At 39.5% G+C, this 17,152-nt stretch overlaps 1 protein-coding gene across 6 annotated transcripts in view; it reads left to right on the plus strand.

The window, feature by feature from the left end:
* Nucleotides 1-17,152, plus strand: part of gria3a (glutamate receptor, ionotropic, AMPA 3a) — an 83,124-nt gene that overhangs the window by 39,658 nt on the left and 26,314 nt on the right. For all 6 annotated transcript variants that reach the window (XR_002746942.3, XM_035954540.2, XM_035954542.2 and 3 more), the window contains exons 5-9: nt 11,037-11,090; nt 11,379-11,540; nt 11,937-12,104; nt 13,180-13,284; nt 15,432-15,539. Coding sequence is in view for 5 of the 6 variants with exons in the window: in XM_035954540.2 (XP_035810433.1) it covers nt 11,037-11,090; nt 11,379-11,540; nt 11,937-12,104; nt 13,180-13,284; nt 15,432-15,539 (597 nt within the window). In the remaining variant the exon portion in view is untranslated. The remainder of the gene's footprint in view (nt 1-11,036; nt 11,091-11,378; nt 11,541-11,936; nt 12,105-13,179; nt 13,285-15,431; nt 15,540-17,152) is intronic.

Raw genomic sequence — 17,152 nt, forward strand, 5'->3', positions numbered from 1 at the left:
CACAGCAGAGTAATGTGCCGCACAAACCATTAAGCCAGCAAGTGTGGTGTGTTTTCTATGTGATTGCGTGTGTGTGCGAGCTCATTTCAACCATTAATCCTCTTCACATCTTAACCTTCTGTTCTGTGCTCAGATATTTGCGTACAAAGGCTTCTGCCCTCTACATAATGATCTTCATTATTGCCGGCCTTACGAGTTTTACTCTGACCTTCACTGCAGATCCGTCTTCATTTCCTCTGACGCGGGGAAATATTTTTAGTGACAGCACGGAACATTTTCATTAATTAAGAGAAGTTTGCTTTTCCCTGCCGTTCACATTGATAAAGAGGATTTCTTCAAATGTTCTCAAATTGCCTCCATATTAGATTAAAGTTATCCAATCACTTAATGGTGGTGAGTCTGTGTCACGTCAGGCTGATCCAATCATTATCTCTTTTCTGTGGTGGATGAATGTGGATCGTGGCCTCGTAGGCGGCATCCGTCAGACAAGCGTCTCTCCAGATGCTCGAGAGCAGCAAGACACACCCGAGTCTCTTGAGAACGATTCCTTATACGAGCTGTGACATCAACACTTGCTTTAATGTAATATCAGCTCCCAGCGTAAGTAGGACACACTGTCCCATAACAGCAACAACAATGAGCCTACTATAAATAGCCTACCCTTCTAGCCTGAGGGAAGATCTCTCACAAAGGCAGGAGTGAGCAAACACAAGCGAGATCACTCAGGCATCAGGAAACAACCGTTCTGGACATGATTTATTTTTTAATCAGTGAGACATAGTCACCAGAAAAATCTAATCTTTTTGAAACCTGCAGCCGGTACATTAGTGATGAATATCTATGCAGACATCCGTCACTCAGTTATTCCCGATCACCCCCTTAATCTGCACAGTTTCAGTTGTTACAGGTTTTATTTGTTGATAAATGTGCTGTGGGAGTGTTTGGTCCTCTGCCGCCTCTCTTACTACCCTTAAAAGCATCACTTCGCTCATCCCTTCAGTGAAGTAAAGACGGCGTGATAAACACCTTTAAGGCTTCTCATCAATAATAGAAGCACAGTGGATTTGTTATCGCTCGCAGTGAGGACCCATCACCTTCAGCCTCCTCCGGCACCGTGGACAGACAGAGAAAGAGTCACAGTCAGAAAAAAAAAAGAAGAGAGAGACTGGAACAGCAGAGAGCTTGTGGGAATTGAGCCATGTAGTGTGAGTCTCCCTGTCTGGTGCTGTGCAGGGAAACAGAAGAAGTGCTGAACACCCAGAGGTGCACTGGAATTCCACACCCAGTGAGTAGGATAGTGAAACTAGAGACTGTAATTGGCTGAGATTACATGTGTGGAAGTTATATAATCCTTAGAACTGCAGTTTTGTTAATTGCTTTGCTTGGCATTGGTTTTAATTGCAATAATCAATGTAGCTGAAATTCTGACCTGCCAACGATGGAACATGCAAAGTTAGAAAGTAGCCACAGTACTTAGAGTTCATCTTCTGAGGACTTTGAATCTGTGCCCCACATCTCACAGCAATCCATCTAATAATTGTTGAGATATTTCAGTCTGATCAACCCGTGTTGCCATGCTAGTTGTTGGGCAACACAAATGTGTATTTGGGTAATTCTGTGATCAAATGATTGGACAAGTTAATCACACTGTGATCACAACTTTGACCATGAGTGGTTGTGGACTGCTGATTTGGAAGATAGCACTCTAGTGAATGTCCCGTACCAGCATACATCATACATATCGGCTTATGGAATCAAGACAGTCTAACTCAAATAGAAACAGGAATAAAATGCAAACATCAAAACTAAAAGCTACAAGCAGCCACACATTCAGTTACAACGTAGAATCAAGTCCCAGTCGGTTCTAACTTCTGAATGACACGAGCTGAAAAACTCTTAAATTATATACACACAGAAGCAGGTCACTATAAAACTACATATACAGTACATATTTTCTTATCTATGACACTAACCATAAGGGGAAAAATTAAAAAGATTGTATTCAACGTTAAAAAAGTAACTTTGTGCAAAAAAAAATTTCAATGCAAAATGCATCTTAAAAGAGCGTTTCCTATTTCAGTGACAAAAGTTTTGCGCAAATATTGACCAAACCGTCAAAAATGAATACTGTTTAAGGAGGTTTCATTGGCACCCCAGATTCTTCCTCCTCCACCTTCTACTAGACTCTTTAGAGGTGTTAGTATCCATTCTAATCAGTGACAAACAGAAAGTCACCCCTCGATAACTTCAACAACTTTTTACAGTCATGTAAAAAAGGGCCACATGTACAGTCTCCAGTGGAGCTGTCACCCTGGTAAAGTACAAAATACAGCTTAGTGACAAGGTGTATTTTCACCCAAACCATGATCATTTTCAAAACCGGAGTTTTCTAAGTGAGTGCTCTTAGTGAGCACTCTTTCCCAAGACATTTTGATGCCCAAACACTGACTGAAAACACAAGCAACTAAAAGTACATTTTAAACATATACAAGTGAAAATACAAAACTGCGATTATGGTTCAATACAGGACTCAGAATCATGTCTCTGACTTACACCTGCACCTTCCCAACATTTTACTTTCATTCCTCTTATTACATGCTAAATTGTGACTCCATGGCCTTAATGAGGTAACAAGGAGTCTTCATTAAATGTGGTGATAATGAGCCTACTGAGCCGACTGGAAGGTAGAGAGCATCCCTGTTGGCTCATATGTACAGGAATGATGTATGATGATAACAGCCAATTTTTAAGCTGCTCTCATTTGTAAAGGGTGTGATGAAGACAGATTTGGAGAGTTTGTTGTTGTATGAAAATTAAGTCTGAAGCATGGACATTTTCAGACTAACCAACACTGTTTTTGTGCACTAGTAGCGCTGTAGAGTAATGTTGAACAATTTATCGTATTATTATGAAAATCGCAGTATCGACAAGTGCAATGTGCAAATTGTAGGAGTTAATTTTTTTAAAGTTATAATATGTCACAATATACCATTATAAATGAAGCATTGTGGTGCTACAGAGACACCCCAACATATAAAAAAATTTCTCTTAACACAAGATAACATGCAGCAATAATATTTTATACTTTATACTTGTCTAAATTAAATGCACAACTGTTGGTGCTGAAATTATGACTCAATTTGCAATTGAAATATCCGTCAGCATAATCACAATATGATATTTTTTTGCATGTAATTCAGCCCTACTGTTGAGGAATGTGTACACACTGGAGGAGGAAGGCAGCTGGGAGACAGTTGGTGACTGGTTAACAATACATTAATAAGAGAAGAGAGAAGAAATACTGAACAATGCAGTTTAAAAAAAACACTCAAAAATGTTTTTGATATTTTAAGACATGAAAATTAGTATTTGCTGTAAAGATTCACGGTGTGCTAGTTGGTGAGATATGTTAAATGTAAGCATTGTCCACAATGAAACTGAACTCTTTGGCAAGTGTCGAGACAGTTTTTACTGGATTTCAGTCTTGTATCTCCAAAATCACATTATTATGTATCTACACAGCATTCTGAATTGTGCTATGAAAGAAACAGATTTTCTCCCAGTCAGGTATGACGTAGTAAAAATGTGTCCACTTTAAAAGTAAGAAAACTTTAAGACAAAATCATGGTTTGGGTTGAAATACGACCCTCTAACAACATGTTTGAATTTTGAGTTTCCAGGGGGACAAACCCACCTCATCTAATGTATGATTGGCTGGCTGAAAACAGTGACACACATTGATTAGAAATGGATTTGTGATACATCATAAAATGTATTTTTCTCAAAATATAATTTAGAATTCAGTTTAGTTGTATAGGAACATAATTTTAGAGATAAGGCTGTGATTTTTTTTTTTTTTTTACAAAAAACAAAACTAAACAGGGAGGAGAATGACAACTCTAATCTGATAATTTGAGCCTAAACTAAAATAAGAAATAATGACACAGACATATTAGGGACTATAGAAACCTAACCCTGTGCATTTTCCTTTTTTTTCCAAGCTGTTCTTGCTTTATCATAGAGTACATACAGTGTGAACTCTCAACTTGAGCTACAAAGAACACTATGAAAGAACGACATGAAAAGTTTATGTGTGATGCCCCAGCTTGAACGATAGTGCCCTACAAATACACCACAGCCAGAGAACTGTCTGTTCTTCTCAGACATTCATACTCTTTCCCTTAACTTTGGCTGTAGAAAGACAACACTGCCTCTGAAAAAGGAAAACACTGACTGTAACAGAGGAAGTTTCTGTATAGACCTCTTTGTAGACCCAGGCATCCAAAGGAGGCCCCAGAGAAGGCTGAGTTAAAAGCAACCCAAATGAAAAACAACATCAAACGCCTGCAAGTGGGAGAGTTGGCAGGTGGACAACTGCAACAAGGATAGTGAGAACATTACAACTTCATACGCATTTTTTATTTTGTCGAAACTGGCACTCAATGAGAGGGCTGTGTGAAATTTAGAAGTGTGTCGCTGATGGCTACTACAAATGGAAGAATCAGGAGCTTCAACCATCAGAAACCACACAGTTTCAGGGGGAAGAATGGCAAAAAAAGCCAGTTTAAGTGCCTGTATTGTGCTGATTTAATTTATTAAATGATCAGGATAATATATTGTTCAATATATGTGTGTAAAATGCACAGGTTTCACTTTGTGGCACAGCTGCTTTCTGTTCAAAGACTCAGTTCTGTGTCGAGGTTTTACCGAAGCATTTGGAGCAATGTTTCACTGATACGCCGCCATGTCCTTCATCCTCAGTGTTTCACTCTTTAGTCAGTTTCTTTGACAGCTAAATCCCTCCTCACATTTTGCCCTGCCTTGAGTAGCATAACAATAATGAGTTGACTGGTGTAAAAGGACAGTTATCAACTTCAGGATGCCCGTTCCAGTTCTGAAGAAGTCAGATGACAAATTACTGTAACAAAGAGAAGCCTCCATCAGTGCGAAGAGAGTCAAATCCTCTTGAAGGCACTTGGGCAGGCATCCAGCTCTGCACAGAACTGTGGCTCCAGCCTGCTTAATTAGAGTCAATTCCCCTGGGAATATTTAGGCTGATGGTCCTGCAGCTTGGCCCGGCTCAGGCTGGCTTCAGACAGCGTAGCAGAGTCCAGCTCATCCAGACAGGTGGACAGGAGGAGCCCAGAGGATAGACAAATAAAGGTAATTGAGACCTGAAACAACTGCTATCTTTTCTCCCTCCGTCTGTGTTCTGGAGTCACAGTTTGCCTCCTCCACAGTGCAGTGAGACGGACCCACATTTCTGATTATGTCCTCAACAAGGAGGTGAATACTAATGTGTAGATGTAACATGAGTCTGTATGCCAGGCTTATTTGTCTCCTAGCTATGATTCATTTGATTGTAATGCACTGGCGGAGGCTGGAAAATGAGACATTGTGTTTTATTTTTAACAAAAACTCAGTTCATACTTGCAGATAGACATGTGGCTGATACACCAGTATAATACTATTGATTTAAATAATGGACAGCAGTTGTGGGCAGGGTATAAACTTAAAGGAATAGTTTTCTGTTTTGATGCCAGTTGGGTGTAAAGATCAATATTGCTCTGTCTATTGGTCTGATAGATATGAAGATCCTGCCAGCAGCTGTTTAGCTTGCTTTAGCACGACGACAAAGGTTTCGTACAAAGAGTTGAAAAATAAAAAACTTAATCTGAAATGAGACATGTTCATTTGCAAGCTGTGCGCTTGTTTCCCCTTCCTCCCAGGCTTTATGCTAAGTTAAGTTAACCATCATGAAATTAGTATTGATCTTCTCATCTTACTCTTGGCATGAAAGTGAATTAGAAAATTCCCCAAAATTTAAATATTCTATTCTACTGAAAGCACCCTGTTGGCTTTTTTTTTTTTTTTTTTTTTTTTTGAACAAAGAGCTATTTCTACATTCGCTTTTGATCACCAAAAGCAATTGTGTGTGTCCTTGAGCCCTAACAAATGTAGTTACTGTACAGTGTTTCCTCATAAAATATTCGCACTCCCAGTTCAAAAAAACTATTTTAAAATCTGGATTGTTGACAAAGAAATGTGTGCTGTCGTGCAGTCCTCCTCTTACTGACGTGCTCATTGGAACACCTCCGTTACCGACGCCAGCTGTCAATCAGGAGAAGAGCACGAAACCTCAGACTGTATATAAAGACGAATGAAACATGAATGGGGCCGAGGAGGGCCATGCAAACATCTCTGGGTCATGGAGTGTCTTGTGACGGCACCCACTTGTCACTCATAGCAGCCACGCTTATAATTCTGAATTTAATTATTACCTTTTGGCCTTGATAAAATTTAAATGGTTGAGTTGGTAGAGAAATTGAATGGGGGGAATTTGCTGTAGAGACAAAACATGTTTTTCACCAGGCTGTATACATGTTTATTTCTGCTGTACAGTTTAGCCTCATAACATGGGGTCCTACTGGAATTGACTCCCTATTGGATTCACCCTCAGTTGGCCGCTTAGAGAACGGCAGTTTTTGCTGCTTCATGTCGACTTCACTTTTCAACCCTGGATGTTGTCACTTGGCAGATGTATGCATTATGTTAGTCATGTACACTTCTGTTCAAAAGTTTGGGGTCACTTAGAAATGTCCTTATTTTTGAAAGAAAAACTGTTATTTTTTTTCACTGAAAATAACATTAAATTAATCAGAAATACAGTGTAGACATTGTTAATGTGGTAAATGACTGTTCTAGCTGGAAACAGCTGATTTTTAATGGAATATCTCCATAGGGTTACAGAGGAACATTTCCAGCAACCATCACTCCTGTGTTCTAATGCTACATTGTGTTAGCTAATGGTGTTGAAAGGCTAATTGATGATGAGAAAAACCTTGTGCAGTTATGTTAGCATATTAATTAAAGTGTGGAAAACATGATATTGTCTGGGTGACCTCAAACTTTTGAATGGTAGTGTAGGTACTGATCCACATCGCTACTAGTGGTCAAAACTCTGCAACGATACTTTTAAATAAAAGATTATATCTATAGCAGTTGTTGTTTTCTCAGTCAGAGCATGTCATGACCTGAGCCCATAATCAGACTCAACTGAACTTTCAGATTGTGATTCATCCCTGCTGGTTGGACTCATCACAGATCTAAAAGGCCTTGGGCTGCTGCCAGATGAGAACATTACCTGCAGAAAACAGGTGCGAGGTCATGGCACCTAGACTATCTTTTCCATTCAATGAGCATTAAAAATTTAGTAGCCAGCGAGAACAATCAGTGCTGCAGGTCTCTTCCCCCCGCCCCTCCCCTTTGGTTTCATACTTTTGGTCTTCTTTTCCCTGAGCTGTTTGAAGTGGCTGTTTTGTGAGAAATGGATTTTGACAGAGAGGAAGGTATGAGTCCTGTGACAATAAATGTGTCGTTCTCTAAGCGACGGTAGTACCTGACCTCTTCCAGGTTTCTGGTGGTTTCACATAGTCACAGAAAGCGATTATCCCAGGGGACCATGAAACTGGAGCATCAGGATCCTAAAAATATTTGTTATGCCCAGATGCTTTTCTTTTTTTCCCCAAAGCTGCACTGCCAACAGAGGAGGGAGCAGATCCTACAGAAAATCAAACAGAAAATATCACTCAGAAGAACTTCTGTAGTACTCATGTAGTGAAACAAAAAGATGAAAACAGGGATTGATACTCATTTCTCTGTAAACAGTAGAGAAATGAACTTGAAGACACTAAACAAACAAGTGAAACACTGCAGGAAATTACTTTATTAAACTGCATTTCTGATATTATTGTAATATTATTTATGTGTACAAATTGCTATGACTGTTATTATCAATATGATTTTATTGAAAATTTTGACTAACTGTTAATATTGGTAACATCATTTAACAAAGCCAGATTCAGGCACAAAAATTGTTGTAGACTTCGTCACTGTGATCTCTGGGGAACATTTGTTGTGTTGCTGCACCAAATCCCAGATGAGCAAGTCTGATCTACTGTAGTGTTACACAGACTGTTTTGCACCCTATGTGACCTCGTTATCACTAATAATGCTTAAATCGTACTGATCAATTTAGGAAAAATAATTACAATTTTTAACAACAGGAATTATGAATACTGAAATAAATTTATGTTCTCCTGTTAAAGCTTATAAATTTGAATTGTGAAAAAATTAATGTGGTTGAAACTGAACCACAATGTTTATATTATAAAACATTTTATCTTAGTTTTTTTATGTCTTTAATATAGAAAATTGATTTCTGTCACTCTGGTTTAATCCTGAACTGTGTATCAGCCAGACTTCGACTAGTTTGCCCTTGCTGCAGCCATGAATAACAGTTAAATGCTAACAAGATCAAACAGGAGCTGCATCCCAGAATCATCCCTTCAACTGACTTATAACAGAGAGGAAACTGCAAGTGTTCTGAGTGATTTCTCAACTTTAGAATAGCTGTCTTTCTCTGGGCTCGCTGCCAGTTCAATGACTACCCATGCAGCTGTCAGGGGACGTTCTTTTTTTTCATGCAAGTCTAAGCATTGTTTGTTTTGAAAAGACGTACTTGTTTGATACATAAGCCAAGTGATAAATCTGCCAAACAAATGCTCATAAAAGTATATAGAACCATCAGCATTTGTCGACTAAGAGACAACATGTATAAAGTATAGTACCAGAAGTGAGTACACTCCTGTGCAAAGTGGAGCGATTCAAAATTGGATCATTTCACAGTATATAATAACTTATAACTTGAATAGTAGGATATTTGCTTCTGTGTAAATCTAAAAACTTTTCTGTAATGAAAACACAGACCCCACAGTAGTAGCTCAATCCATGCAGGCTTGTCTATCTTTCATTACTAAGATTCAGATCTTTCATTTTTTCAGTGCTGCATATGTCCTTCTCAGCATGGAAGATACCAATGTCCACACAGTTTTGAAAAGATACTCTACCATTCTTCAGAGACCTTGTCTGAAAAAAATCCAAAAATTCTGCAAAAAAACTCTCCAAATTTCTGAAAATTTGCAAAACCTTCAGGAAGAAAATTCCAATAATTCCTTAAAAGTTTCCCTTAAAAGTTTTATTTTAAAAAAAATCCCCCAAATTTGGCAAGAAAATTCTAGTAAATATTTTCAAAAAATTTGTAAAAATGTTCCAAAAAAATCCTAAAAATATCTAAAGTGATTTCATATATATCAGTAAAACTTCTAATATTTTCTTTAAGAACATTTGCATAAAAATCAACCAAAATCCAGCGAATTTCACTGGATCGATTTTTTTCCATTTGACTCACATTTTTAACATTTCTTTTTTTCCACTAAAAAATGTTGAAAGATTTCCCAAAAATGTTGAAAATGTGGACATCACAAATTTCACTGTGAAAATGTTTTTTTTCCACATTTTCAAACTTTAAAACGGGTCAGTTTTGACCGGCAGGACGACACGAGGGTTAAATCATGTCTGTAGAAGCTTGTAACATTTAACACTAAACTGCAGTTTAGTAAAATTAAAATATGAAACATATGAACTGCTGTCAGAGTACTTTGCCTTCATTATAACTTTTAGATCTCTAGTTATTAGTTTTTGTGTCCCTGTGCACAATCCCAGCTCCAGTAAGCAATAAATGTTTATAGCTGATTATTCTCCAGCAGCTAAAGGCTGTTTCAGTCATTAAGGGCAGTAGAGACCCCTTCCACAGTAACTGAATTCATAAATGTTCCTTTTCCTTTCCGTGCAGACCAGAGGCTCATATAGAACTGTGAAGTCTGAATGAGTGTGTGACAAAGGAGAGTTGTAGCCAGGCACTCCAGGCACTGCAGCTTCATTAGGCGCTCGCTACACTTGGGTCACTGCGGCTCCTTCTCACATGGAGGAATAGCAAATGAAAAGCTATTTGAGACAATTTGGAAAACAACGAGCAGAAAAGCTTCTAAGAATTTTGGCTCATGAGGGAAATGCATGATGTGGCACTTTGAGTGTCTTTGTCGGGGGCGCAAAATGTTGAACACAATGAAATCATTTTTGCATTTCCAACAGAGGTAATTGAATTTATTGTAGAAATTGCTCAGAGTCAGACGCTTGCCGTGGGTTGGCCTTGCAGCATCAAGGACGTTCTCTCTCCGGAGATTAATATGAGACGTTAGGGCAGGATTAAACACAGGATTTTAAATGCAGAGGTGTGAATGAAAACACATTTGTGACACTGCATGCAGATACGAGCCGCAGAGTGTGAAAGTGGACGAGTGTTACATGATTGCAAGTCAGACTTAACAGGAAAATATGTAGGTAGCGCGAAAAATACACCACAGGGATGCTTGTCCTTGTCAAATTTCTCATCTGCATTCAGGTCCTTTATAAAGTCACTCAAATGTGATATCGCTATCACTCTGGACGTTTAACATTTAGATGATTTCAGTGGCTGAGTGTACATATCAAAACTGTGGAGGAGTGTAGAAAGTGAAAAGACAGGAAAAAAAACCAACTATCCACCCCCACAGTATCTTTTTGAAGCTTGGTGCGACGTAGAATCAGAATAGAGGGAGATATAGCAAGAGAGAGTGGATGGGAAAGAGTGAGGGAGAGATAGAGAGGCTTGACTGGTGAAGAAGTTTAAAGAAATCAGCATGTGCAGCTCTCTGTGTGTCTGCTGCCTCCGACAGGTGCTGCACAACGTTTTGGGTTTAATTAAGTCTAGTGTGCGACTGAGACAGGCGGAGCAGGAAGAGGCAGACTGTGGAGCACAGGCAGCTGCAGAAAGAGTGAGGGAGGTTTGCCAGAGCCTTGACCTTATTTTACATGTTGAAGTTAATGGAAAGGAACAAGCACTGTCATCACAGTCTCTCCCCTCTCTGTGTGCGTCTCATACAAACACACACAAATGTACAAATGCGCTCACATACTCCCTCTTGCCCTTGCAAATGTCACTCTAAAATTTCTTCTTTTTTTTTTTTCCTTTTTCTTGCTGCCAACTATTCTGAAATCGAAGGTCTTTGTCATTTCTGAATCTCGGCGCTCTGAATGTTCTCAGTGTTATGAGACGTGAATGTGACTCAGTGTGTGTCTTCTCCTGCAAATTGTAGGTGGTGACCTCGGGAAAAAACACCAGAGGATACCACTATATCCTCGCCAACCTGGTGAGAGCTCGCAACATTAAACAACACAACACAGTAAAAAAAACAGAACAGCAGTGCTCAATGTGACGCAATAGAGTGCAAATAAATGCAACTTTCTCAGTAGATGTATCTCAGCAGAACAGTCAAACTTAATATGTAGCTCTGATAGACGTACAACTCAGTGTAGCAATTAAACCGAAGTAAGAAATAAGCTCATGATGGACAAGCCAAGCAGTTTTTAAAATGTATTTTCTTCACCGCTAATGATCTCTCACTCCGCCACCATCAAGTTGTGCTCTTTGCTCTCAGGGTTTTTCCAACATGAGCCTGGACAGAGTGTTTTCTGGTGGAGCCAACATCACAGGCTTCCAGATCATCAGCCCAGACAGCCCCATCGTCCAGCAGTTCCTCCAGCGCTGGGAGCGCCTGGATGAAAGAGAATTTCCAGAAGCAAAAAACACTCCGCTGAAGGTCAGTGAGATATAGCTGCCGATGCTGCATTTTATTTTACATCTTCAAAGACGCACCCCCCTCCCCGCAACACCTCCTCCACTGCTTTTCTTCCAAGTTTTAAGGTAGTAACTCTGCTCCCTAAAACCACAGAAAATATGTCACTCTGAATTCCTTCAGCGAAGACATTGCTTAAATAACTTGTCACCTGCTTGTCCTTGAACAGATAGGCCCTTCGTAATGGTGCAATTTTTATGTCAATCATGAAAGCGAGGCTTTGCTTTTCTTGCTTTATATATCAGTGGCGCTGTATCCGGGTGCATATGCTGCAGGGATAATAATCTTGCTTTGATGGCAGTTCAGTTCAGCTCAGTGTTTGATGTCACTGGTGCATCACCGCGGTTTCTTGTGTCACAGTACACATCAGCTCTGACCCACGATGCCATCCTCGTGATTGCGGAGGCCTTCCGGTATCTACGACGCCAGCGAGTGGACGTGTCTCGCAGGGGGAGCGCAGGCGACTGCCTCGCCAACCCAGCAGTGCCCTGGAGCCAAGGCATCGACATAGAGAGAGCCCTCAAAATGGTAGGGCTGAGGGCCTTCACTGTCATGCTGTTTATTTAATTCATAGTTCCATCTTGGCTTTATCTCACTTTGCACTCGGTTTTGCTTCAAAAGTTATTGATTTTCGTTTTGCTTTTTCTATTTTTCCTCTTCTTAAAAGATCACTAAACACTAACCCACATCTCTACAAACCACAGATAAAGTCCTCGGCAGCCGTTACTGGGTGGAAACCCACTTATGTGCGTTTTCACATTTCGTGAATCAAATTTTTTAGAGCTTCCTGAACAAGTGTTGTACCACTTTATCCATGTAACACTGTAGTTTGTTTCATACACTACCATTCAATAGCATGAGGTCGCCCAGGAAATTTCATGTTTTCTATGAAAACTCACACTTTTATTCATGTGCTAACATAATTGCACAAGGGTTTTCTAATCATCAGTTAGCCTTTCAACACCATCAGCTAACACAATGTAGCATTAGAACACAGGAGTGATGGTTGCTGGAAATGTTCCTCTGTACCTCTATGTAGATATTCCATTAAAAATCATCTGTTTCCAGCTAGAACAGTCATTTACCACATTAACAATGTCTAGACTGTATTTCTGATTAATGTAATGCTATCTTCATTGACAAAAACTGCTTTTCTTTAAAAATAAGGACATTTCCAAGTGACTCCAAACTTTTGAACGGTAGTGTACATAATATTAGAACTGCGTTTTTCAGAAATTTACACCCTTTCCTCACATACTGCAATGTGAGCAAACCCACAATTTAGTGACTAAAAATCTGCGCCCACTCATCCTGACATGATCATCTCTTTGTCTCAGCAAATATTGAAAGCAAAATTTCCCTTGCTTTCCCATCCACTATTTTAGGATCATTTTGTTGATTTTATCCCTCCATAGTGATCTGAATCGACCAGTGTCAGACCTCACATTTGTCCGCCAGTAAACTGGAATTATGAAAACATGTTTCTGCAGTAGAGAACACCAGGCACCATAAATCAAGACCATTTAATGCATATTTTGACATGGAGTTTGCTCAGCTGTATGTCAGGAACAGGTGTTATCATCCTTTTCTCGGTGCCTGGCAGGTCCAAGTACAAGGTATGACAGGAAACATCCAGTTTGACACATTTGGTCGACGATCTAATTACACAATTGATGTGTACGAGATGAAGACCGGAGGCCCCAGGAGGGTAAGTGAGCACACAGCCTTCAAACATTTTTAACAATTTAACTCGTGTGTAATTAAATACTCTTTACAGGATTAGCATATGATGTACATATCAGCACTTTGACTTCTGTTACATAAACACTGACAGGTTTTCACCAGCTATGTGTTGAGGGCTTTGCTTTCTCTTGGTATACTGGTAGTATATGAGTTGGGGTTGATTCTGATTTGGATAGAAGTCGCCAGTAGCCCAGTCTTGCAAATCCAACCTGAATCATATGAGAAAATATCCACTGAGAATCAGCCGAGACCTGCAGATGGAAGCTGGGCCAATCTACACATTTTTGGGATGACAATGACATGCCTTAACCTATTGAGAAACATATTAGAGTTGATTAGCCTTTCCATAAGACCTTGTGTGCGATGACCTCGGAGAAAAAATTTGGCTGACAGCAACCAGCAAAACGTGGACGGGCTTTGCAAGATTATATCCTTAGTATATTATTGCTATATGGTCATATTTGTTTTGACATTTAAATGTGTGTTTTTAAAATTCAGTTCAGTTTTCAGCATTTTCCTTTAGAAAATTATTTGAAAGGCTCTTTAGACCATTATTACAGTAAATTCGTAGACATATTATCATCTCTTGTGAAAAGTTTCATCTACTTGTACCTGTAACTGTAGCATAAAAGCGCAATTTAAAGATTAGATTGCATGTTTATTGCATGTTCTATGCTACAACATAAAGATCAACTCTGTAAAACTACATCCCCTCCTATCTTCTCTTTTGAAAAAAATTAATGTATTCAGAAGGGAGAAAAGCAAATAAAAAACATTTGATTTCAAATTGCTTTTGACGCAGACAGAAAACAGCTACGAGCAGAGAGCTGCAGTGCACATTAGCATTCAGCTACAGTGTGTCCATTTTGCCTACAAGCACGGACACATGTCTTCTCTGGTGCCTCGGCTTGCTCAAAGAGGTAGCAAACAAGCGTCTACTGGGAGGAAGTGCACTCGCTTGGAAAAGCCATTTAGCTAGTTAACTTGTCAGCTGCAGCGCTTGTCAGTGTTTGTTAGTTTAGATGCTGAATGATTAAGACCTTTTCTTCAATACCACTGAAAAAACTGTGCCTCTGCCCTTATTAGCGTGTAAGCTCCAGTCACCAGAGCAAATGTTGTTCGCAAACAAACCTGTCAACCCTTAACCGAGGCTGAAAGGTCACGTCTGACATGTCCTTATATTAAAAACCAATTAGCATCGCATTTAAAATTTCACTTTAACAATGATTCCTGACAGCAAAATGAACTAACTTTTTGAATTTTAAGACACTGATATGTCTCCAGATACTGTGGCTCTCATGCTCTGTGATGCTGTGGTAATTGGGATTTGGATAATTGGGAAAGCCAAGGGCTAAAAAACAGTGCTGTCTAAATGAACACACGCTTACATATCACACCCTCTTTGGCTGGGCTACAGTAGCTCCATGGCCCTGAAGTCCCCTCAAAAAAAAAAAAAAAAAAAAAAGCTGGCACCAAAAGGGAGTGGCCTCATAACGTCCACATAGCTCAGCTCAGAAGACAGCACACATCAGAGCGGCACCCACGTCCAAAGTCAGTGTGAGACAATCTGCAGTGACAACAAAGTGAGTACTGTGCGTTATGAAATGGGAGACTTCTTCTTCTTCTTCTTCTTGACTGAATCAAATTTGAGTGTAGCAGAAAAAAAAAAACATAATGCAGCTACTGGAATCATCTCAGGTTGAGCAGACACAGGCCAGTGTTTGTTTTTGTCTTAGATTATGACGTGTGCCTTTTTTTTGCAGTATTAATAGAAGTGTAAAAACCGACTGCACTGGCTAGATAAGGCATATTTAGACTATTAGGCTTGTCTTTCTGGTATTAATCTTATCACTCTTCCAGTGCTCTGTTGGTGCTGCTTTCTTGTTATATAAGAGAGCATTTGCTGAGCCAGGAATAGATTACTCCTACTCTGCTGAAGTGTAGCCCAGGTGAAGTGAGAAGCACCACTACAAGCTTTTTATTAAATCACATATAAGGCTCCGTCTCCAGCGGTACAGATAGAGCCGACCAACTCGCTCGCACTTGGAGGCTCTACTGTGACGATGTCTTTCTGCTTCTTGTAATGACTCTGAACCTTTGTGTTGTTTTCAGATCGGCTACTGGAATGAGTACGAAAAATTTGTATATATAATGGATCAGCAGGTCACCAACGAGTCCTCTTCTGTGGAAAACCGAACAATTGTGGTCACTACTATTATGGTACACTCTCAAACAGGTTTTAAGTGTTTCACCTTAAGATTTCTGCCACTCAAGGTCAAGGTGTCCATTGTTGCAATCTGTCCTGGGAGGGTAGAATTATTTTATTTTGAGTTGCTTTCCATCCACTCACTACATGTTGAAACAGTCGATTCACAAAGAGTGTTTCAACTGTATCCGTGTGGGTGCCAAAGCATTTTGGTTTTTTTATATTACAGTGGGCTGTCGTAGTAGTGACATCACAATAACGGCTTTGGTAATAATAACTATAGAGATAGACACCATCGTATTCACATTCAGTGCATACGTAAGTAAAAATGTTTCCCTCTCATTAAGTAATCTGTCAGCGACGCTGCGTCTCACTGGAGACATGAAATGATCTGCATACAAAGAGGACATAAACAACCATCGGCTGCAGCCTTTGGCTGTTTATCCAGTGTCCAGTTTTACTTTGAACTATGATGTGAGGTTTCTGTAAAAGACTCAGGGTTAGCAACTAGCACTAGTCAGACTAGTTCTAGCCAGCAGGTGCAGGTTAGTGATCATCAGCCATTTTTAAATGTAAGATAAGGTGCGCCTTATCTTACATTTAAAGCCATGGCTCCTCCTTCCTTCTGACTTTGCTTATGATGTTTGCATCTTAGGCAAATTCAGAATGCAATAGTCATACATTGTCATTTCAGTGTCTGGAAACTCATTATCATAAGCAGACAGTGTTTAGAGTGAAGGGAGAGAAGCAGAAGAGTAGTGTCATCGCATTGTTTTCTATCTGCCAGGCATGCTTTTGATTTCAATAAACAGACTTATTATTTTAGACACATCACAGCCATCTCATTAACTTCATGTTGCTTTAGTTACTTTTCATGACATGAAAGAAAATACCATATTTAATGAAAGGCTGCCCTGTTATTATGGGGTGTGATTCTTTCATTATGTCTTCTGTAACATTATACATGACCACAGAGTGGAAGAGAAGCTCTAGTTTGAACAACAAAGGAGTGAAACTGTTGGATACTGTAAAAGCGTCACATCAGTAAAAATCAACAGTCTCCTCTGAAGATGTGGAAGAAATGGCATTTGTTGTATTATTAAGTGAAATAACCTCTGAGAACATGTATGTGCCATCTGATAAAAACTAAAAGTAAAACAGCATTGCTGGTTATCTCCAAGGTGACTTTAGTTCATCTTTAATGGCAAACATGTTTGACATTTTAGAGGATTTATAAGGGATTTATTGGAATCCAAGGCACAGAGGTGATGTGTATTACTCAAAAAAATATAATCAAAGCAACAAGCAGATTATTTTATTGTCACGATGGAACAAATGAAAAGCAAATTGAATCAGTGTGAAATTTTATTTCGTCATGCAGCTACTCTTCTGATGTAGCTCACACTTTTTTTTGTTTAACTTAATTGTTGGGTGAAAGAATTAATCTCCACGTTTTTCTGATGTCTTTTAATCTCCCTGCTGTCGCTGACGTTTACTTTATGAACTGGAAAAGTGCTCCATTCAGCTTGTCCTGCCCCCTGTGCCACGCTGATGCAAAGCACATGCAACCCCCCGCCTGTTTCCCATTTCAACAGATTAAGGTTTTGGACGAGGTTTAGCATGAGGG

The sequence above is a fragment of the Amphiprion ocellaris genome, chromosome 14 (genome assembly GCF_022539595.1).
Source record: "Amphiprion ocellaris isolate individual 3 ecotype Okinawa chromosome 14, ASM2253959v1, whole genome shotgun sequence".
NCBI lineage: Eukaryota > Metazoa > Chordata > Actinopteri > Pomacentridae > Amphiprion > Amphiprion ocellaris.